Source organism: Lissotriton vulgaris, chromosome 3_1 (genome assembly GCF_964263255.1).
Source record: "Lissotriton vulgaris chromosome 3_1, aLisVul1.2, whole genome shotgun sequence".
NCBI lineage: Eukaryota > Metazoa > Chordata > Amphibia > Caudata > Salamandridae > Lissotriton > Lissotriton vulgaris.
Window position 1 is genome coordinate 47,195,973 of NC_141689.1, and position 25,290 is coordinate 47,221,262.

At 40.8% G+C, this 25,290-nt stretch overlaps 2 protein-coding genes across 2 annotated transcripts in view; both read right to left on the reverse strand.

Annotated features, from left to right (window-relative positions):
* The window catches only part of LOC147725913 (vomeronasal type-2 receptor 26-like), a 59,134-nt gene extending 52,054 nt beyond the window's left edge, over positions 1–7,080 (reverse strand). The window contains exon 1 of the mRNA XM_086962831.1: positions 6,928–7,080. The gene's annotated coding sequence lies outside the window, so the exon portion shown is untranslated. The remainder of the gene's footprint in view (positions 1–6,927) is intronic.
* Positions 1–25,290, reverse strand: part of LOC147725914 (extracellular calcium-sensing receptor-like) — a 181,945-nt gene that overhangs the window by 26,176 nt on the left and 130,479 nt on the right. The window contains exon 4 of the mRNA XM_086963387.1: positions 6,907–7,164. Within this exon, the coding sequence (XP_086819513.1) occupies positions 6,907–7,164 (258 nt within the window). The remainder of the gene's footprint in view (positions 1–6,906; positions 7,165–25,290) is intronic.

The following is a 25,290-nucleotide window of genomic DNA, read 5'->3' on the forward strand; positions in this document are numbered from 1 at the left end:
CTACCTTTGCGATGTCCAACATTGATATTACTCGTCCCGTGTGGTCTGTGGTCACCCGGCCGGGAACAAAGCCATGTTGCCATGGTGAAATGAGTGCAACTATATTCTTTTGTAATTGAGTGGCCATAATTTTGGAGTATAATTTGGCATCCGCATTCATAAGAGAAATTGGACGATAAGATGAGGGCAGTTCAGGGGGTTTCACTTTCTTTAGAAAAACTATAACATCTGTATCCTGCCATGACGATGGAGGTATTCCGCGATGTTGGATATCCATAAATAGATCTGCAGAAAGGGCAGTATTTGTGGAGTACGCATTTTATACACTTCAATAGGGATTTTATCTGGCCCAGCTGCTTTACCCAGTGAAAGAGACCCCACTGCCTACACTACTTTTTCTAAAGTGATTTCCAGTTCTAGTTCTTGAGAAATTTCATCATTTACCCTAGGAAATGGGGCAGCACTATTATCCGTATCTGCTTGGTCTCCTTGGTCCTCAGTCAAAGCATCAGATTGATATATTCTAGTGTAGAATTCCTCAAATACTTCAATAATCTTTTACGGGTTTGATACCAATGCACCATTTTTATCTTGCATTTTTAATATTTTGTTCCTAAAAAAAAATGTGTCTAGTTCTTAGAGCCAATAATCTCCCGGTTGTCTCTCCGTATTCATAAAGTTCTTTGCGATACGTCTGAAGTTTTTGGGCCACCTTCTCTTGAAAATACTGATTGATTTCAGATCTAATCAGTGCTATTCTGCACCAATGCTGTGCCAGTACATTTCCTAAAGTTCCATTATTAATTATTTGGATATGTTTCATTTAAAGTTTGGCAAGCTTATTAATCAGTTGATCCGTCTGTATGTTACGATTTTTCCGTGTATGGGCTACAAACCCTATCATTTCACCCCTCAAGGCAGCCTTAAATGTATCCCACACCATTGCTCGGGATGCACTATATCTATTAGAATCAAAAAATGTCTGAGTCCGATATTTGATGTGGGTACAAAACTCTTTATCCAATAGTAATTTTTCATCAGAAGTTCAAGGAGTTTGTCTGTTCAAACCCTGAATCTTCTTAATTTCCAAAACTAGCTGATTGTGATCCGAGTACAGCTGTGGGAGTTTTTTATATCCAAATTATCCAGCATTTGACTAGTGGCATAGAAATAATCTAGGCAAAAAACATTTTTATGGGGGTGCAAAAAATATGTAAAACCTGGGTCATTTTGTTGTTTTTCTAACCAGACATCGGATAGCCAATCGCTATTTTTAAGAACCAAAAGTGTTCTATATTCAGCGAGCGCGGCCAGTGGGCTAACTCAATCTCCAGCTCTTCCCAAATATAAGGATCATCCAAATTTAACCCGTACATATTTACCACAGTTAAGCCCAGGGATAGCTCCATGATCGCCCGTCAGCCCCATCTATCAGACTTTGTTCAAAGGGCCGTACCACTACGTTTGCTTGATATATATGGCCACTCCTCTCGTTGTAGACGTTTGGGAGGAGCATACAGCTAGCTTATACCCTCAGAACTCAAGAGAAGATTTATTACCCCATGCAATGTGCATCTCTTGTAAGCATTGGACGTCCGGGTTCAGCATAGTAATTATCTCAAAAACCCTCGCCAGTTTTACTTCATCATGTAAACCACCAACATTTAATGAGCAAATCGTATATTTAACCATATTTTACAAGTATAAATAACTCAGTAAGCCATTGCCAATAATTCTGAGATCCTTTCATAGTACTGTGTATTCCATTATATATACATATGCATACATCTGATTTCTGTTTTTTTGTTTTTGCCGACCTCCCAGCCCGTACTCCAACGTCCCCTAAAAGATGGCGTCCGAGATGGACCTGTGAGAGGTGAGCTCCACCTCGTCTCCTCTCTGTTCGTGAGAAAGCCAAGTACATAGATGGCGAAGAAAAATGAATTTAAGGAGAAGGTGGAGGACCGGTACCGTTTGCTTGTTTTGGGCGGAGGCCGAAGTTGAGAGCGAATCAGCCGGAAGGCAGGTCGGAGACACTGGGGGCCAAATGGCAGGCTGCATCTGGTGCATTGAGGCCTCCCTGAGGTGCTGGGGGTGCGTTAGCTGGAGCAAGTAGCAAGAACCAATGGAGGTCACCAAGGCGGGTTGCTCTCCGCTGTATTGTAGCTGTGGTGCTGGGGGGTGCATTAGCTGCTGTGCAGGACTGGAAACTGACGGAGGATGCCACGGGGCCAAAACAGATGACGCTTCAGGTGGTGTGAATCATTGGAGCTGGAGGAGGACGCTGCGGCGGGCTGCTTTTCCTTTTCTCCCCCACGGTATTGGATACTGCCACATATACAGGCAGGGTATGGTAAACAGAGAAATTGAGCAGCTCTGTGGAGAGGGGCAGGAGGGGTGAGTGTACAGGGGGGTATGCTGATGCTTCACCTTGTGAACTGAAATTGACATAGCCATTGAATTATTAGTTGCATTACTGTGCTGCTTCAAATCTAAATCGGTACACATAATAACTTTTAAATAACACATTAGTGGCATTATATGATGAGGTTATCAGAGTGGGTAAACACTTCAAGATGGCACCAAAAACAGCACGAGGCGGTAAAAGCAGAGGGATGTTGGATACTCTGCTGGGCAATCGACTTCAGGACTCTCAGATAAGAGGAAGTATTAAGGAAAAGGCTCTGGAGGGAGCAGTAGGAGAACTAAATTGCCCTAACTATAAGGATCAATATATGAGCAAGAAAGTACCACAAATATTTGCAACATCTAGGAAAGAAAAAACAAAGTAATACACAATACTGTGCTTCAACAAAAGCTCCCAGCGGAAACAGCAAGTCAATTAAGCTCTTTACACTCAGCAGGGGAGGATTTGTCTGGTGAGCAATCTGAAAATGGGGCCTAATCGATAGTGCCAACAGTACAAAACCTGTAGGGAACTACTGAAGATCAGGTTCTTGATTCTCTTACTAATCAAGTCACAGAGCCAGAACTGAATATAATGAAAGCAAACTTACCTAGTGGCAAGAGTGACTCAAGTGAACCTTTCTTTTCACTATCAGACCCATCAGACATTTCAGATGAGCAGGATGAAGGTCTGAAATAGAAGTCTTTAGAAGGGTCTATAACGAGTCTAGGAAGTGAGCACAATGACTCAACAATGGACTCTATATTGGAGGAGAAAAATATAGATGCTACTATGGTGTGTAACAAACCTCTGGAGCAAAAGACTGCACATACAGACACATCTCAAGCAAGGGCAGGCAAGAGTTTATTGTGGGAAATATCTCTCGCCCCGCAACCCGCACCTGAATTACAAGGTGATAAGGAACATCCTCCAGGAGCTACAGCGCCACCCGATAATACAGTTGAGGTATCACTGATGTCAATTCATCAATCAATAGTGGAACATAGAGCGGAGACCCGTTCAGAAAATCAGAAGACACACACTGCCTGTCGTAAACTTCAAAATATGTTAGGAGGATTGTAACGTCTTGCAGTGAATTCACCGAAAGAATTAATGCAGCAGAATGGTGGATATCCGCTCTAGAGGACGAAGTGGTGGTAAAAAGAGCTAATATCAATATGATAACATCCCATCGTGAGGATATGCAATTAAAGATAGTTTATTTAAAAAACCGACTTCGATGAAATAACCTCAGGATACTGGGAATACCGGAAGGAGTGGAAGGGACATATGTCCGCAAGTTTGTACAGGTGCTTTTTATTGATGCTGTTTCCGGAGTTTACAATGTGGAACTGGGCTAATGTGATACAGAGAGCCCATAGATTTCCATTTAAACAGCCTGTTGGAAAAAAGGGCCAAACAGAAACCGCCCTAGAGCAATCCTGATCAATCTGAATAATTTTTCAGCTCAGCAAGCGCTTTATGACTTGGCACAACCTGATAGGAAACGACAAGGCAAAGGTATTACATTTTTCATGAGGCCGGATTATTGTCACCACACAGTGGAGAGAAGATGGCACCTACAACAATTAATAAGCAACACTGAAAGTGCTGAATAAGGGTCAAATACTCCTCTTTGTATCGGAAATACTAGCCCAAGAAAATTTGAACACTCTTTGAAACTGTATGGAAATTCAGGGTGGAATATTCCAATAACAATGGGCTAACTGTTAACATGGAAAACTCCCAAACTCTTATGTTTCAAGGAATAGAGCAGAGAAATGACAAATTGCATTTGGGCACTTAAAAGGTGGAACAAATCAAAGTGTATAAATATCTGGGAGTTCTCTTTGTTCCGAATGGAAACAATATGAATGAAAGGCAAAGCACTGAGAGCCGGCCTGGGACTGTTCCAAGGACAAATGAGGGGTTCCTCCTTCTGTCCAATTTTGTAGGTGGCACATGCCAGAATCCAACACTAGCTTATGGAAGTGAGGCTTTGAGGAGCTGGGTCAATGTGACTTTAAAAGCCACAGTTACAAAAATTTACAAAGCAGTCTTTCCTTCCCATGAATATGTGTCACCAGCGTGAAACATGCTGGGGTTAGGATTGGTCTAATAAACCTTGGGCAGACAGATGGCTTTTGCAAGATGATGTAAAAGCCTTGAAATTGTGAAGGAGGTCTCCTTTGGTCAACATCTTTGGCTGGAAATACTGGGGAGGGATAGCTCACGGTGGTGAGCTTTTATCCTAAATTCCTTTACCCCCTTTGACCTGTCATCCGTGTTGGCCCACAATTCAAGCCGTAGTGAGTTGAAAAACATTGTTTAATGAAATACAAATGTAAAGTTGCTTCGGGGCGACAAACAGACTTTGGCAAGATGAAGCCACAGATGGCTAACTCTCTGCAACTACAAGAAGCTATCCCCCAAGACTACATAGCATTACCCTACACCATCCATATAAAAGAATAGTATTAAGATGAAGACTAGGGATAATCCCATTATTGGTGTATTACCCACCCTTAAAAACAAAGGAGTTTGGAAACAAATGCAGGCTTTGGAGCTGAGGACATCATATATGTGCTGTGCCTCTGTAAAGCCACCTTAGATGAACGTTGAAAATTGCTATTTAGGGAGAGAGATCAGGTCATGCAAAGAGGCTGAAGTTGCTTGCTTCAACAGTGCGGATCCTAGACTCAGCTATGCAATGGTAAAATTCCTCAAGTCTGTGGAGAAATAGATGACTGCCACTGAAGGCAGTGAGTAGCGGCCATGTTTAAAAATCCACAGGCAAGGTGTTTTAGAGGCTCTAAAAGCACTTTGGTAAATGTTTCTGTCTCAGTAGGCCACTGCAGTGACATATTATGGAAAATTGTTTTACTATTAAAAAAATCTTCAGATAGGACTCATACAGGTTGTTTTGTGTATGACGTGTATGTGGTTGATTATATTTTAAAATTACAAGAGCTGGAATTTTATTCCAAATTTAGCGGATTACTTTTTATAGGTTTTAGGGGGAGGAATTTTAATGATTGCAAATTATTTGCAATGCTGTGGTAAATAAATTGTTTTGCACTGGGTTTAATTAACTAAGCAAATAAATTCAACTTTGAAATGTACTTTACATTATGAAAACAAACCTTAAATACTCATTGAAAAAGTTAAAGTTTAAAGGGTCATATTAAGGTGAAAATGTCAGTTAAAACATATAATTTTAAACAGGTGCCCTAGAGTAACTATAACTCTCTCCCTAGTGATGCACACCTAGTATTCTCACGTTTTGCATCACTGATTACATTATGAGACCATTGATAACATTAATTGTGCATCTGAAATTACATAACCGATGACAACACTGTGCATGGCGGGGCACTTGATATAGTTACTTTAGAACACAATTTATGGTTTCTTGAAACAACTATAACTGGGAAATTTCAGTGGTTTTGTTAGTGTGATTTAACCGACATGTTCAGTTAACTATGATGTCCCTTTAGCCTTTGGAGTTTTCATTACACATATGTCCACTCCCATCCTCTATCCCTCTATCAATCATCTTCAAATGTACCTGGGCTTTGCCCTTCTAGTCAGCATTCCATAGCTCCCTTGACATGTTCATACTATGCAAACACCCATACCTGCAGACATGCACTTCATGCAAGATGTTGACCTTTTCTGCAGCACTAATGTATAAAGAAATGAATAAATGACTAAACCAATTACTGGTATGTATTCAGACATCAATATATTTTATTTATGCAAGACCCTCTACTCTTCATCTTCATGAGGTTGGTTAGCATTGTTTATCATTGGAGTTTTTTTTATCTGAATGGTTAATGTGAGTGAGAGGGTGGGTTAGTGGGTGATCAGCTGAGTTTTAAGTAACCAAATCACAGACTCAAGTAAGTATTATTCATGTGTCAAAACAGTCACCAAAAGGACAAATTATCACACAGACATTCTGACCATGTACCAGCCTTACATGTATTCCATCTCTAATTTGGGAGAATGCTCATTGGAAAGAATCTCTAGTGTCTGAAGGAGAAAAAAACTTGATTTTGAAATACTAACATTAACTAAATGTGTCAAGCTTTTCATAAACCTTTAGCTGATTGTCACCCACAAGAAAACACAAGTATATATTGGTGCACAGGAAAAAGGGGAAATAATTGGCCTGAGGAGAAATTAAATAATAAAAAATATATATTTTTTGTTAATTTCACTATGACTACTTCAGCAATGTGACATCCATAGAAATAATGTAGTGAAGTACATGCATGAGCAAGGCACTCCCACAAACATGGTCATCTATTATTTCCATATATTCTTGTTCCTCAGAATCTGATTATTCATATATGTATGCATTTCAGTAACTGAGTAATTAAAAACAAAACTCTTCACAATGTATTCTTCCTGTAAATTGCAACAGCTGAAAATAGAACAAGTTAAGCATACTCACTTTATTCAAGAGCTCAGAGGGCATAGCTTAGAAGGGTTACCTGAGGCAGACTTGCAATGACAGTTCCACTTATTTTCCCAGTGTGATGCCAGACTAAGGAGCTCTTGTTGATGGAAAGCTGATGACCTGGTGGAGCTGAGGGGTCATAAGTTCCAACTTGGACGCATGATAAGGTTCCACCAGGAAAGGAATCCCAAGACAAAACATCATAAAGGGCTGCCACTTCACCATTTTCATCAAAACCAAACTCAGCTCCAGCTGGAGTCTTGAAATGAATCTTCTGGAGGAATTCATTCACCTAACAATAGGATAAAATATATTTGATAAGGGTGAGAGTTAACATATTACAGCAGTAATTAATATATGCTTCAGAGAGAAACCGATTTTTTTTAGCTCCTGTTGATAATAACCTATTTGTTGATGTATGAGACACATTTGGACTCATTAGTTTTTAAAAAATGTTTAAGTTCCTACTTACTAGTTTTGTATGAATTAAAAGAAATTGAGTGGTTCGGAACCCATTATGAAAATTTGCAGTGGGGCGGGAAGAACCCTAAGATGAAGCATGCCTCAACGGTTTGTCTTGGTAGATGAGGGTTATTTTAAGAAAATGTTTAGTTTTTCTCGAACTATAAAGGATACTGGGAAGATAGCTAATTCCAATGCAGTGGGACTCTTCTTGGGTGGAGATTTTAAAATGACAAGGCACAGCACTTCGAAATTCCTTGCATCGCTGTGCTGTGCTACATTATTTCCAAGTACATATACCCCTTAGTTTTGTCCTTCTTATATTCTCTGCAGGTTTACAGTATATCCATGATGTTATGACTGATGTGTTATTAAATCACATTACCCTCTAAAGTATTACTTATTTCAAAAGTCATCCTTCCTCCATTTTATTTCCTATATATTGTAACTCTCCAGGGATCTGGTTTGGGATGATTGTATGCCTCAACTCCTTCAGCTTTTCCTATGCCCTTCCTTTTGACACCAACAATCATGGCTAAAGTCTATCAGCTTTTGTCATCTTTTCTCTGCTATTAACAGGGAGTTTATGTACCTCCCTACTTTCTCTTTTCTCTCTCAGCTTCCTAATTATCTCTATACTCATTACTTTCCTCTCTCCTTACACTCATTCCATTCTACAATGTTTGTTTCCGATGCAGTTTTCTTTTGCTAGTGTTTTATCTGTTCATATTTTCTGTATTTATTTAAGGATATAGTACTTCACAATATTATTATATTTAATGATCATTGTTCTTTGTCGATGTCTCTTATGAGTAATTTACGTGCTGTTTGTTGGACTGTTAAGCCTCACTCATTTACCCAGATTAAAATTTCAAATTCTTTTATCTAAGGAATCTCATCTCTTACATAGCGTGTTCGTATGCGCGTGGGTGCTTCTGGGCGCGCTTACGCCGTGCGTATCACGCGGACGCGGCTACGCGATACGTCACGATGATGTTTTCGTTTACGCTAATAGCGCTAACGGGACGCTCCCCGGTACGCGCCCCGGGGCGCGTGGAAAAATTTCGCTGACCGGTGCGCTCCACCCAGTACGCGCCCCGGGAGCGCACCAGGGAAAAAAAATAAAAATAATAATAAAAAAATAAAAAATAGTATTATATAAATATACAATATAAGATTCGTTATAAAACATATTACATTTCATAGGTTTGAGTTCCTATATATAGTTAGGAATTAGCATTTAAAAAACCAATGAAATTTATTGAAAAAAACCATAGGTTCCACACCAGTTATAGATAGGAATTAGCATTTAAAAAACCAATGAAATTCACTGAAAAAACCATAGGTTTCACACCAGTTATAGTTAGGAATTAGCATTTAAAAAACCTAGTAAATTCACTGAAAAAACCATAGGTTTGACACCAGTTATAGTTAGCTGGAAATTTTACTGACATAAAACCATTGAAATTTCCACGTTATAGTTAGTTGGACTCACTATAACTTGCGCGCCTGCAATGCACTGCTGATGACGTCACATATTACATCACGCATGACATGGTCAGTGACATCACTCATGACATCACTGATGACACCATCCTTGTGATAGAGTGACAGACCTCCTTTCAGTGTAATGTAACCCTTGAAACACATATTCAAAAATAGAAACTAACATTTTCAAAAAAATGGATATACCCATACCAGTTACAACAACCAATTCAGTAATACCATCATCTATATACACATCCACTCATTCACCAACAGTTCTATATAGTCACTCATACATATGTAGTGAAACACCTATACATACTGTTACACACTGACAGTCATCCAAAAATTACTCACACACATAATCACACATGCAAATAAACTATTGAACATCCATTTATTTGCATATACAGCTATACACACACTACCACCTTACTTCTAAGGAAACTTACACATACTTACTCTCTTAAACAATCACTTATAGAAACACATACATATTTAAACAAGAACTCTTTCAATCGCTCACTCTCACATATACTCACTTATATACATCAATACTAACATATACTAGATTAAAACATATGTAGTTACTGATAAAGACACTAGTCATTCACAAACTAACACACACGTATACACACTCATTCACCCATACAGTCCTGCACATACGCTGTCTTTAAAACACATACAAACAGTGAGTCAGTCATTAATGCATCTATGTGCTGAGTAATACTCCCACCAAACCATACAGACACTTATACTGATACTAAAAAAACATCTAATAACTCATATACACACACAAGTAGCTACTCACCAACCCATGCAGCCACTTATACACAAAGTGAAACACTGATACATATATTTAAATATTTAAAAATTACTCGCTAATATATGTATTCACTAAGATACACTTAATAAGCCAGTTAACCAATCAATTTTTTTTTTTAAAACATCCATTTAGACACTTATTTAAAAATGTATTCTTCCATCAACTTTTCAAAATACATTTGAAAAACATATTTATTTTACAGAAAGACACACATTCACTGGATGGTGTCATCAGTGATGTCACGACTGATTTCACTGACCATGTCATGAGTGATGTAATATGTGACGTCATCACCAGTGCATTGCAGGCGCGCAAGTTATAGTGAGTCCAACTAACTATAACGTGGAAATTTCAATGGTTTTATGTCAGTAAAATTTCCAGCTAACTATAACTGGTGTCAAACCTATGTTTTTTTCAGTGAATATATATATATATATATATATATATATATATATATATATATATATATTCACTGAAAAAACCATAGGTTTCACACCAGTTATAGTTAGCTGGAAATTTTACTGATATAAAACCATTGAAATTCCCACGTTATAGTTAGATGGACTCACTATAACTTGCGCGTGCAATGCACTGCTGATGACATCACATATTACATCACTCATGACATGGTCAGTGACATCACTCATGACATCACTGATGACACCATCCAGTGAATGTGTGTCTTTCTGAAAAATAAATATATTTTATATATGTATATGTAAAAGTCGATGGAAGAATAAATGTTTAAATAAGTGTCTAAATGGATGGTTTTTAAAAATTGATTGGTTAACTGGCTTAATAAGACATCATCAGCAGTGCATTGCACGCGCAAGTTATAGTGAGTCCATCTAACTATAACGTGGGAATTTCAATGGTTTTATATCAGTAAAATTTCCAGCTAACTATAACTGGTGTGAAACCTATGGTTTTTTCAGTGAATTTAATAGGGTTTTTAAATGCTAATTCCTAACTATAACTGGTGTGAAACCTATGGTTTTTTCAGTGAATTTAATAGGTTTTTTAAATGCTAATTCCTAACTATAACTGGTGTGAAACCTATGGTTTTTTCAGTGAATTTCATAGGTTTTTTAAATGCTAATTCCTTTGTATATCGAGTTTCTAACCTTTTTTTTTTTTTACAATTTGCTGTTTTTTTTTAAGTATTCATTTTTTTTATATAATTTTTTTCTTTTGCGCTCTGGGTGCGCGCTCCGGGAAGCTTTCAGCTAAGCTCTCCGGTAAGCTTTTCCGAGAGCTCATCTGAAAGCGCACCCAGAGCGCAACTGTCGTTCGTGAAAAAAAATATGAATGAAAAGTTAATAATAATGCAAAACATTTCGTACCATACAAATAAAATTAGTTTTTTTTAATAAGGAAAATGATTATGCATTTCTATAAAAGATTGATGACGTCACTTCGGCGCGCAACGTAAGTGCCCTCGGAAGCGCCTACGTTCGCGGCGCATAAACGCACGCAAAAGCGCCTACGATCGCGCCACGTTTGCGCCCCGGAAGCGCCTACGATCGCGCTGCGTAAACGCACCGGAAGTGCTCCGGAGCGCGCAACGTAAACGCGTCGGGTCATGTGACCCTAAAATAACACTTTTCATTGGTTGCTAACAGTTTTTTTTTACAATGAATGAAATCCCCACCCATTTCCTTCACTTCTTCTTTCACTTTTGTGACTGAAAGACCTGCCTTTTTTGCTGTTCCATATTCCTTGATTAATCATGGCTGCCAGACCATCCAGCAGTGAAGATGACTCCAATGATTTCATTGATGAAGAGCCTCCTCAGCCGAAGGTCAAAGAACATTTCATCTGGAAATTTTTTAAGTTTCCAGCAGACCAGAAGAAGGTGAATGCACCAAAAGTAGAGTGCAGGATCTGCAAACAGGTCCTGTCACGGGGTAACCCCCCAAAAAAATACTCTTTTGGCAACTTCACCATGATTCGCCATGTGGAGAGGAGGCACCCCCAGAATTTTGCCCGGGAAAGTGTCAGGGCTCTGGCACAAGAGGTTCCCAGAGATGGGGCCTCTACATCAACAGGAGGAGCAACTTCTTCTGGAAGAGAACAATCACAGGAGCAGGTAGCAAACATACAACCTGCATTTAACCATGGGGTCGTCAAATGCAGATACTGCAATCAACTCCTCACCTATGGGGAGCAAAGTGTCCTGCTCATGGTTCGAGCATTGGAGAACCATCGCTGCCCTTCCCACCCCTAATTTTTTTCTTTTCTTTTTGCTCCTGTTGAGCAGTTTCCATTCCCTGTTTTTGTTCCTGTTCAGTTAAAAGAAGAAAACCAAAAGTTCTTTTCAGAACTACCTCCAATTCTCATCAAAGAGCTATATTCTTAAAAAATGAAGAGTAAGTGAAATATAGTGCATTGATAATTGAAAGGAGAATGAGTAAGAAAGAACAGAAAGGTATGAGAGGTGAAAGGAAGTGAAGTAGGAGGAATGAAAGAAGGTGAGTGTTAGAAAAGAAAGTTATGACACAGTGAATAAACTGGAGGCCTCATTTCTGAAAAGTGACGCATCGCTACGTGAAAACAGCGATGCGTCACTTTTCTGGACGCACTCCTTATGACATTCCAGATATGTCATATTTAATATATGACTAATCAATTCGCAAGGAGTTACAGATATGTCAGTATTTCTGACATATCTGTAAACACAAAAGTAACGCATTGCAGGAGTGCGTCACAAAAGTGACCCATTCCAGTAATGTGTCCTTTCACATGGAAAAAGCACCATGTGAAAGGTTTGCTGTGAAGCAGGCGCAAGATTTTGGCGCAACAGCATCCTAAAAGTGACGCACTGCGTCATTATTACCAAGCTTTTTGCAAGGAACACCCCCTCTGCATGCATTATACCTGACACTATTTTTTAAAAAGTGACGCATCTAGGTACATGGGTCACTTTTTAAAACTCTGCGCCACATTGTATCTGCATCAGGTATAATGTATGCAGAGGGGGCAATCCCTCGCAAAAAGCTTGGTAATAACGACGTACTGAAATCTATGAGATTTCTCTGCGTCACTTTTAGGATGCTGTTGCGTCAAAATCTTGCGCCTGCCTCGCGTCACTTTCATGTTTACAGATATGTGAGAAATACTGACGTATCTGTAACTCCTTGCAACATGATTCGTCATACATTAAATATGACACATCTGGAATGTCATAAGGACTGTGGACAGAAAAGTGACGCATCACACCAGCAGTGTAATAAAATGTGCCTCGTTGCACTATATTTAAAGGATGCAACAGCATCCTAAAAGTGACGCAGTGAAATCTCAAACATTTCACTGCGTCGCTATTACAAAGCTTTTTGTGGGGGAACACCCCCTCTGCATGCATTATACCTCACGCAGATATAATGTGGCGCTTGATTTTAAAAAGTGACCCATCTACCTAGATACGTCACTTTTTAAATATAACGCAACGAGGCACATTTTTTTACACCACTGGTGCGATGCGTCACTTTTCTGTGCGCACTCCTTATGACATTCCAAGTAACACATTGCTGGAGTGCGTCACAAAAGTGACGCAACTCCAGTAATGTGTCCTTTCAAATGGGGAAAGCAGCATGTGAAAGGTCTTGCCTCAGTCTAACACCTGCTGTAAAGCAGGCACAAGATTTTGACGCAACAGCATCCTAAAACTGACGCAGTGAAATCTCAAAGATTTCACTGCGTCGCTATTACAAAGCTTTTTGCGGGAGAACACCCCCTCTGCATGCATTATACCTGACGCTATTTTTAAAAAGTGACGCATCTAGGTACATGGGTCACTTTTTAAAACTCTGCGCCACATTATATCTGCGTCAGGTATAATGTATGCAAAGGGGGCATTCCCCCGCAAAAAGCTTGGTAATAACGACGTACTGAAATCTATAAGATTTCTCTGCGTCACTTTTAGGATGCTGTTGCGTCAAAATCTTGCACCTGCCTCGCATCACTTTTATGTTTACAGATATGTCAGAAATACTGACGTATCTGTAACTCCTTGCAACATGATTCGTCATACATTAAATATGACACATCTGGAATGTCATAAGGAGTGCGCACAGAAAAGTGACGCATAACACCAGCAGTGTAATAAAATGTGCCTCGTTGCACTATATTTAAAAAGTGACGCATCTAGATAGATGCGTCACTTTTTAAATATTGCATAACAATGCGCATTTTTTTACACCGCTGGTGCGTCACAAAAATTGACGCACAGGAGGCGCAAAACTAACAGCGCAAGGCCTTCATAAATATGGTCCTGGATTTTCCCCGTGCTTCGCCGGTGCGCGTACCATGCGCTTCCCCCGCGCAAAACGAAAAATTTTTTTTAATGCCCTGCAGGACCCTATTTTAGTCCCTACATCAAACCTAGGGGGTCAGAGGGGGTCTACTCTTCCCCCTTATGGTCATTTGCCCCTTTTTTTTTCAAACCCCTTGTGTCTCGATTTTACCGAGACACAAGATGGCGGCCGCTCCAGACTGTTTAGACTGTTTACAGACACCCAAGAGCCAATCAGCTTTCTGCGCGCAAGTCGCGTGTCCCGCCTGGAGCACACTCCGGTGCGCGCACCGGAGAGCGCCTATAGATATATATATTTTTTTGAACCTAAATTACTCAAAATCCACTGCAGCACATATCTTGAGACATAGCAAAGGCACATCGGGCTACCAGTCCCTACAATTTTGCCAAGTTTGGTATAAATCCATTCAGCCGTTCGGGCTAAAAGTGAAATTGACCGCCCTATGGAAATTAACATGGGGAAAATGCGTTTTGGGACCCCCCTTTTATCTCGGCCCCCGCTTGACGTATCCCCCCCCAAACTTTCAGGGAAGGACCGGAGCTCGACGAGGCCATTTTCAGGAAATTTTCAGGCAGATTCGTCAACCGGTGCCAAAGTTATTCCAAATAGAATTTTGAGATTTAACATTGAAAAAAATCCTAACTATAACTACCTACTGGCGACCGCCAGTAGGTAATATATATATATATATATATATATATTGTAAAAGCATATTCATGACCATTGTAAATATAGGATGTTGATAAGTTTTTACATTGATATTTACAACTCAATATAGTAGTATAGGGGTATGTTAGTTGTCAATATTGTGTCACTGAACGGTCAAAAATTGCCACTTCACCTGGTCGAACATTTCCCCCACATCTAACAACAGGCGAAGCATTCATGTGCCTTCAGTTGTGGCTTGTTTGATAGCTGTGACTGTCAGTCGGATTATATCTTTTATCTGTCTATGCCTAATAAAGCCATTCTGATAAGGAGAAATAGGTATGGGTCATAATGCTGCTAAACTATGCGCCAGAAGCTTCATAAATATTTGGCCATCTCCATTTAAAAATTCAATCGGTATGTACTATCTAAATTGATCAGGAAGTTTAGATGGCTTTAAAATCAGAAGATTTGTATTACACCAAAGGCAGCTATATATTTTTTTAAATCAGTCCAGTCCTCCCCAAAAAACCCACCATGCTCCTCTTCTTCATCCCCAGATATTTTGACACAAGAGATGACAACTGCGACAAACTCTAACTAAAGGACATTTTGAGTCACTCTAGTGTTGGTGAATCAGCTAGAGGGCTACTGAGAACTGAGGGAAGTCCCTCGAGGTCCGCGTGTCATGGCACTAATGGGCCAGACAGGGTTTGTGGAGGGAAAACCAATAAAAACACCACTTCTGTAAATAAGAAAGCACTCTGCCTGGAGACCTATACTCAAAACAGCTGTATGCATGCCAGTGGTTAATGAACATATTGTCCTTCAGTGATACAATTAGTGTACATAAGTCACTACTTATCTCCAGCCACCTTTGGTCACTGAGAGGGAATTTTAGACCTCTTGCTGCCACTAGAAAGCATACCCCACATGTTGTTACGCCATATTGATATGCTAGACGTGATGGATATTGATGTCTGGTTTACTTTTTGATTTTTCTTTTGTATTGTACATGAGATGTCTTTAACATGATTGAGACGCTGAAGAGGGAGGGGTGAAAGTATTATGTTATAGCCTGCAATTGCTACAGTACATCAAAATGATGAATGCCCGTGGGTCACATTATGTCTATACTTTGCCTCTTTATAATAAGGCAGGTGCTGGCTTACTTAGTTCGCTACCATGTGCAGATAGTGCTGATGCAGGAAATTAACCTCGCGAGTGCTACTGATGTAGAGGTGGGAGGGACATGGGCTGAAGTGAGAGTGGCCACATCATACAGAACATATTCCAAGGGAGTCCTTCTCTTAATAAAAAAGGTCTACAGTTCAAAATGCTCATTCTGAGTTAGATGAACAAAGATACTATATAATAGTGCGGGGGAGCCTGAGCGGCAGTATCAGGGGGGTATGCATGTGAGTACAGGCAGAAGTTTTACAGGCCCTCTGGTCCAGGATGCTGGCCATAGAGAACACCTTGAGGGATCAAGAATGGAACTATGAGGCGTGCCCTACCCCAGTTAATCTGGAAGATATTAGGGAGCAAGTTACCAAATATAATGAGCAATTAGAGAGGCACATGACCAGGCACTGAGTGGTAAGATTACAGAGAGAATTGTATATAAAGAACATTCTAGTTACTCAGAGTCAACAGAGATTTTCCATCCCCGCCAATTCATTTTTTGTCCAAAACATTTGACTGAGTCTGCGTTACTCAAGATACCAGACACCATTACTTTTATAATGGACGACAGCAAGAAGGCAGTCTTGATTATTCTAGACTTGTCTGCCGCATTTGATTCCATCTCACATAACATCCTGCTAGCCAGATTGAGTTCTTGCGGCATACCCGACTCCGCATTGGCATGGATTACACCTTTCTTGTCAAATAGGAAGCAGGTGATCTTGCTAGGTTCTTTCCTTTAACCAGCACGAGCCGTTCCCACTGGTGTGCCACGGGGGCTTCTTTAAGACCTCTCTTTTTTAATATATACATGGTCCCTTGTACCTCGTTGATTTCGACCTACGGGATCATAATCACGTCGTACGCCAACGATACTCAATTGATCCTGCCATTAGACAAGATTTCTACCGATGTGGAAGAAAACTTCAAATCTTTTTTTCACAGCAGTAATAAAATGGAAGAAAGATAACCATCTCTGCTGTAACACTGATAAAACAGAAATTCCACCCATCAGCAAAAACAACTTCTTTCAACCAATGGACTTGTGGCCAGTTAATACCACAGCCCCTCCATCAACTGTGGAGGTTGCAAAAAATCTAGGCGTCTGGTTTGATTCTGCCCTTTCTTTCAAACCCCATGTCCTGGAGATAACCGGGACCTGTTTCAGGCTCATAAAAACCTTGAGAAAGATTTTCAATCTGATCCCGCTGGCCGCTAAGAAGACAGCGGCAGGTTAACCCCGCAAAATGTGACTCTGGGCAATGGCTTGCTTAATCTTCATGAGGGCCCCAGCACCAGGACAACTCTTTGGAGGTAGCTGTGCACTTTACAAATGCTGGTATTTCATATATTCATAGCTGAGGGTTAAGGACAACATTGAGATCACCCCCCCATATCACTGTTAAATCTGCAAAGCCAATGGTAGGGCCAACGATGCAGGCAAGTGTCCCAAGAGAACCCCATGCAATGTTACATATCTACGCTCTGTTTCTATCTGAGATTTTAACATCTGCCACTGGAGTCCCCTCCGAACAATCACAGCCAACCGCATATGCTTAGTATGTAGAGATGTACACCTTACTTTTCCGCCCAGAGGGGAGCCACTCCCAGGTGTCCTTTGGAAGGTTAACCTTCTGTAATAAGGCAAAGTCTACCATGTTCCTCTGGTCATTCAACACTCGAATGTTCCCTGTCAATCAATGTAGTGTAGTTCCTATTTTCCCAATAGGCTCTGCGCATTGGAATAACATAAACAGCAGTGTAGTGTAGGACTGAGGTAATCTTGGTCTCTACTGACTATGTTAAACTTAATTTAGGTTTGCACCAGCTAGCTCAGAGGTCACTGGAAACTTTCTTGAATGAATAGGGAGGGATAAGCTTCCCAGGCTCAGACAAGAAGGGATTCAGCTTCGGACAACCATATAACATGACAACTTTGCTCCCCCAGAATAAGAGTAAATCTCTAGAGTCATGTGAAAACAATAGACAGCTATTTCACTCAGTCAAATGTGCGTTCTTAGTTTCACCAGAGTGCAGAGAAGAGAGAGACGGGGGTTTTCAATAAAAGGTATTATTTATTGAGCAGTCTTCCTTCTCATGCAAGAGAAATGAATTGCCACAATTGCAATACTTAATATAAAGTAAAGTACGTACAGTAAAAGGAGTATTATGAAATAATACTGTAAAAGCATTGATATGGTTTCTTAGCCATAAGACACTTTAAAATGGATAAAATATATACATACATATATACATTGGCTAATGTGCTCAACTGGTGCTTCTAAAATACGCCTACCCCGGTGTACCTGACCTAAGCCTAATACGTGGGAAGGAGTAAGTAAGTAGCAGTTTAAGTTAAGTCGGTTTTGCCATGAATCTGATTTAAGAATTCTCTCTAAGGGTTTAGTCAGCACTGTACCTTGGGAATAGAATGTAGGAGGTCTGGTATCTCTCTTTCAGGACTCGATATCCCAGTCACCCGCAAGGGTAGGCTGGAAACGCCAGAGCTGGATTTTCTCGGCAGGAGAAAAGACAGCGTCTTTCTCAGCGCGTCAAAGAGGAGGGGCAGCGTCCGTGGGCTTTTCGCATCAGCTGGGCTCTTGGTAAGTAGATAGCTGCTCTGCTCCAAAACCACCACCGTGTGTTTGCTTAAGGCAACGTTGGTATATTGATACCTGAAAGGTGCTGAGTTTGACGTAAGGTTTGGACATAGGACGTCAATAAAGATTTCACTAAGAACTGGCCGTTGTTACAGTGCTCGCAGGAGTTCTATTACAAATCAAAACAAAGCAAGTGGGGATTTCCCAGGTTGCTGGAGGTTTGGTGTGTCGAAAGAACTCGTTGTGCTTTCTAGGAATCCAAGGAAGTAGCTTTTGCCGTGCCTTGGACTGCAAGGGCGATTTACCTAAATATGGATCTGATTCTTATGCCATTATAGGGGTATTATTAATTATAGCTGTATAAGGGCATGAAATAGTAATATTGATTCAGGTTTCTAGATAAAAACACAATAGAATGTTCCATGTCAATCAATCAATCAATCAATCAATCAGTGAATTTGTAAAGCACGCTACTTACCCGTGAGGGTCTCAAGGCGCTGAAGGGACGGGTGCTGCTACTGCTCGAAGAGCCAGGTCTTGAGGAGCCTTCTGAAGGCGAGTAGGTCTTGGGTCTGCCGTAGGTGGGTGGGGAGGGTGCTCCAGGTCTTGGCGGTGAGGAAAGAGAAGGATCTGCCGCCGCCGGTCGTTCGTTGGATGCGCGGGACGGCGGCAAGGGCGAGGCTGGCAGAACGGAGCTGGCGGGCGGGGTGTAGAAGTTGTGTCTGTCGTTCAGGTAGGCTGGTCCGTTGTTGTGGAGTGCTTTGTGTGCGTGGATGAGGAGTTTGAAGATGATCCGTCAGTAGCATGATATATATCATGGTATACTGAAAGGCTTTATCGCTAGGTCAGGTGTCACCCTGTTGCACTTGGGCACCAGTGAAATGCAAATGCAATTAGAAGCCATCAGGAGAGAGAGCATGTTATCTTCAAACAAGTACATGTTTCAAAATGTCAGCCTCCAAACCACTTCAACGTCCCCAGCTCATTGTGGAGAAACCCTTTCCCTTTTAATAAAAAAATTAACAAAGTTAGGAAGAAATCATCCCCAAGGCAAGACAGAGAGGTGGATGGTTGCCTGTCCCAACATTGGGACAAGAGGCCCGGAAAGGACATACTAAGGGCTGCAATATGAGTCTTCAGTCATTGTCACTAATATGGCTATCTTGGTCTGGGTCAGTCTGAGAAACCATGTCTGGGGACCTGCAGGTCTGTTTGCAGCAGAACATCATGACTAATTTGGGAAGAGTAAAGAATTGAGTTTTGCCATTGAGGGTCACTCGAAGCTCAGCCTGGTAGAGATGGGTGTAGGAGATGCCTCACAGACTCAAGAAAGTCTGGGCAGAATAACCATGAAGGGAAGGGGCAGGTAGGTGGATATTCTGCTGACTTGGTATTGAATTTCACCCTTTTCACATGCGGGGCACATGCTGGGCAAAGGATAGTGTCTCAGTCCCTATAATGGAGTAAGTGCACTATAATGAGGTGTGCTGGTGCTCCCGGTGACGGGCCCGGTCACCAAACAGAGTCCAAAGGAGAGTTTACATAGAGTGCTCCAAATTGATCATGCAGTGGATTCTGGACTGCCCATCACTCTGGTGTTGCTGCGCTTTCAGTGCTCCTTCAGGTGTTGATTTTTTGTGTTGATAACAGCCTAAACCATCTCCATTTGAAGAAGTAGATCCGTGGGTATCGCTGCTCCATTCTCTGAGTCGGGCAAAGCGCTCATCGTGGCTGTCAAGGCAATGCCCCATGTAGTAAAGGTGGCCGGTCAGGTGTCTATTTTGGAGTCTGTGCTGTTGAGGCCATTGCACACCTCTATGAATAGGTTTCCTACCTCCAGTGTAAGTGTTAATAGAAGACACTCTGAAAATGTTTGAGCAAACCCTCGTTAGAAAACTCAAAAATTTGTTAATTTTAAAAAAGGAATACAAATTAAGTATGAAAAGTTAAGTCATATACTCACATTGGCAAGCATGTTTAAAAGGGTGTAAATATTTTAAGTGAAAAGAAGAAGGGAGGCCTCCTCTATAGTTAAATAGGGGACAAGGAGTCTAAATAGGAGGAACAAAAAAGGTCCCACACCAAATCAACTCATAAGAACCCAAGTGTAGTTCACATATTCCTCAAAGTACCAGGTCTAGCTTAAAGTATGTACCATGTAAACATTAACAAATGTTAAGCAAAATATGAAACATAGAAAGTGTGTGTATTATAAAAGTATACAATTTATTACAATTCAAAGATAAAATCAAACAATTTATACAATAAATGTGCCCAAATGCACAATAGCTTTTTTTAAAAAAAACAGTTAAAAATCACAATTTAAAAACATTTCATCATAAATGTCACAGTTGTTCTTGTAGTCGAACAACTGTGACATTTATGATGAAATGTTTTTAAATTGTGATTTTTAACTGTTTTTTAAAAAAAAGCTATTGTGCATTTGGGCACATTTATTGTATAAATTGTTTGATTTTATCTTTGAATTGTAATAAATTGTATACTTTTATAATACACACACTTTCTATGTTTCATATTTTGCTTAACATTTGTTAATGTTTACATGGTACATACTTTAAGCTAGACCTGGTACTTTGAGGAATATGTGAACTACACTTGGGTTCTTATGAGTTGATTTGGTGTGGGACCTTTTTTGTTCCTCCTGTAAATATTTTAAACCATTATCGTGAATAGTCAGTTTGGTCAAAGGCTGGAGATATCGTACATGCTCAGCCTTGAAGCAGACCCGTTGCTCGCATTATAAAGAACGTTTCATATTTGCACATGAATCAGACTTTCCCGACTTTGAAATACGGAAGCAGAGCTATTGTGTGGATGATATATTAGCTGACCAGAGGCAGTATTACCCATTGCTGCGCATGGTCCATGTTTGCGCCGGAGAAGTGAGGGGCTTCACGCATCACCTGATCCAGCGATAGGAGCGCGTGATCTATAGTGAAGGTAGAGAGTGATGGCGCGTTATGTGAGGGTGGCGCCCTGGAAGAGGGCAACAGTAAAACACAGAACGCTGGGTAAAAGAAACATTAAAGAGACAAAACGTGGTGTTCGTGCTCAAAACTCCCCGAAAGACTGGTGATAATTCCGACCCGGTCGACGGGTAATAATCTGAGCAAATCGTGAGTTGTTTGAAAATGTCAGGAATAACACGGGCGGGTGCGTCCTTGTTTGGCAGGGCCTGAAAAGTAGGAAGCGCTTAAATCAGCGCTGCGGTTTCTTAAATAAAGAAACTCCTTAACGGTTGGGTAAGGGCATGTGTCGGACCTGTGAGAAGCAGGGTCCAGCCTATGTGCGGGGAACAAAGTGAGCCAGGAAGTGATTCAGCTTGTTGATTGCATCGTGTTGTACTTTTGTGCTCTAAAATCTGTTATTTGCCCTTGCGAGTCGTCATGCCCACATAATGAAGTTGGCATGGACACATAACTAAGTAGATGAGTTTATCGCTGTTACAGTTTGCATGCTTCAATCGGGACCATGGTCTTGAAGTTCCAATATCAATCTCTGTTGTGACTCTGTCTGTGGACAAACTGAACATGACCCACATGGGAAACGTCCCTGTACTGGGGGCAGATTCCACAAGGTTGCCACAGTGGAGGGAATCCTCGTTGATGTCCTGGGTCTTGTATGTACCAATGAATCTCTAAGTTTGGAACTCCTTTTGAACGCAAACAGCGGTAGAGGGATGTTTTCATTAGTAATGTTGAGAATCTTCCAATGCTTACATATTATTTTTTAATAGCATTGGACATATCACTGAACGTGCTGACACATCTCAACCTTGATGAATTAAGATTTTTGCCACACTTTTATGTACTACCGAAGATAGCGGGTCGTGTATAGTGTGTCCACAGACCAAGCACACCACAGAGATATTGGGACATCAAGACCATGCATGGTCCATGCCAACTTCATTATGTGGGCATGACTACGCGCAGGGTCAAATTACGGATTTCAGAGCGCAAAAGTACAATACGATGCAATACACAAGCTACTAAGCTTACTCATAATTTCCTGTGCTTTAAACATACAGCGGAGGAACTGTACTGGACTGTCTTGGAACAACCACTCATGCCCACACATATTGCAGACATATACACATTTTTGTTTGCAAAAGAACAACGTTGGGTATTCAAACTACAGAGTGACAAAAAGGGTCTTAATGTTGATATACCGTGGACATTCCTCTGAAAGTAGCATCTGCATGGAATTGACTGCTGAGTTATTTGCTTTTCTAGCCATCTCTTTTGAGCCCTAGGGACTTGTTTTCAAATAATTCATCAATCTTTTATTTTCCCAGCGGCAGCTTGCTCTTATTACACTTCTTAGTCAGTCTCTAGGAGAACCAACCAGTGCAGTATACCCTAGTGGGTTCTTGCGTGCTCATTAAACAGCCGCAATAAAGAGATGCGCATGATCATTTTGTCCCTTACAAACTGGTGGTTTGATATTTGAGTCTGCCTGCACAACGAGATGTATAGATCACTTTACCAACGCAAGTTAATATGAGCTCGATTATCAGTATTATACTTTCTTTGGAATTGAGTTTATTACTGCCAGTTTACACTCGGGTGCAACATGAATAAGAGAGGCTCCTTGTCTAATTCTCAATCTTTTCCTTGAAAACTATCAAAATACGAGTAATATATCCAAGTACACTGACAAAATCAGTTATGACGTCCCACAGCCGCGAACCAGGGGACCTTGTTTGATGGAGCCTTGGCGAATGTGCTACGGGCTGAGCCATCGGCGGCTTGAAAACCTATTTATTTATTTAATGCCCTTTTATATAGCGTGAACTTTCCCTGAAGGTGTCAGAGCATTTTACATAAGAACCTGTTGCAAAACATAAGGACTTAGGATTACATGCGTTACATAAAAGATACAAACAGATAAAAATGCAAATGTACAAGATGTAAAGTCACACAAGGAAGAGATACAAACAGAAAGAAAAATTGCAAATGTACAAATAGTAAAGTCGCTCAAGGAAGTGATTCAAATGGATATACTCTAAGAGTCACATAGGAATGGTAGGGAGTACAAAGGTCTACTGCATATACTAGTGATTAGAGTTATCTCTATATACATATATACACATAGTAGATTTTCTCAGGTCAAGACCCAAAAAATAAAAAGGCCCCAAAAAAACCCAGAAGAGCAGAGTTCTATTAAGTGGGGTCGGAGATGTTTTTTCACCAATAGATATGGCTCATGTAAATACATACTACCTCCTTATTTACATCCATTCCACCAATTAGGTCTTATACTCGTGAGCTCACTTCCAAATTGAGCGCTGCAATGAGGGGTCCCATGACTCTGTATGACCAATGACAGCGCAATAAATACCACCTGATCCTTGACAATCGTTACCTCCGACGACGGTTCAGTGCAGCCCGGGGTACCGACGGACAGGTGAGTGTTTAGCTGTTCGTTAGCATTTACTCTGCATTTTGAGACCTATAGTGCACATAACTGTCTATCATCTATTCATGACGATGTGAGTACTTATTTCTGTTTTTCGTTCTCTCAAAAGGTTGCAAGCGTGCTCCTTACATGCATGTTCATCATCAGTGTATGCCATCAAGACAGGGGCGATATGGTCCCCATTTTGGATTAAAGATTAATAACTTTTTTTCTACTCTATAGTGGTTTAGCAGATTAGCTTGCTACACCACTGCTGTGATTTTTCAACACATCATAGTATCAATCAAGTATCAGTGGAGAAGTGTGGCTCAATGGTTAGAGCGGCAGACCCTGATGCAGAGGTCTGGCCCGGGACCAGGGTTCAATTCCCGCCTCGGCGGCTCTTGGACTCAATTTCCCCAGACCTGATAATTTTCGCCTTGGTGCCTAGTCTAATCATGGGTCCCACTCTGTGACTCTGGGCAATAGCTTGCCGCAGCAGCGCTGTGGATGCCTGGCTTCACCTTGGGGGTGCCCAGGAGTGGACATTTCACAGGAAAGCCAGGATGGGTTCCACAGCGGTATGAATACAGCCTTAAGAGGCCTCCGGGTAGAAGTGCGCTATATAAATACTCTACATTTACAATGATTCAGGGAAGAGGTGTGGCGCCGCGGCTAGGGCAACTGGCTCCGGAATCTGGGGATCACGGTTCAATCACGGTTCAATCCCCAGCACCAGCGGCAGATTGGCCCAGCACCATGTGACTCTGGGCAATAGCTTGCTTAATCTTCCCGATGGCCCCCAGCGCCTAAGACCCTTACGGGTGATTGTGCGCTTTACAAATGTGGATTATTAGTATATTATAACGGTCCATGCTGTTCTCACGAGTTCAGAATACACCTTATAACTGATCACTTACATTTGAGCCGAAGAGAGTAACTTTGTGAATAGATTTACATATTGTTTGATTGCGACAGGTACGTATTTGTCAAACTCGATTTTTCAGAGATGCAACCCTTTTACCATCTGTAGACCGTGTTGCTGCATCTTCTCACTCGGTACTATGGTGATCCCCGTAGAAAGCACTAATATCACACTTTCTGCAAATAGAATAAGAAGTACTCACCTGTAGATTTTTATGGTAAGCCTCGTGTATGATAGTGAGAGGGTAGTTGTGTACTGTGATGTACCTCTAACAGTGGTCCTCCCTCATCGTCATACATAGCAGGATGACACAATTTCAAAACATTATTCCTTTTTGCAATTACAGGAACTGCTGTTGCACTATTCCTAATTATACAGGTGTACTTTATCAATATGCATTGTAATTTGGAGATGACATTTAGACTCCATTCCTTAGTTAATTAGGTGCTTGACTTAGCAGCCGCATACTGCGAGATTCACTACAGTGTAATTTCAACTTCATCTCTTCACTCTAGAAAGTACATTAAGACAACTCTGTTTTATTTGTTATTTGACA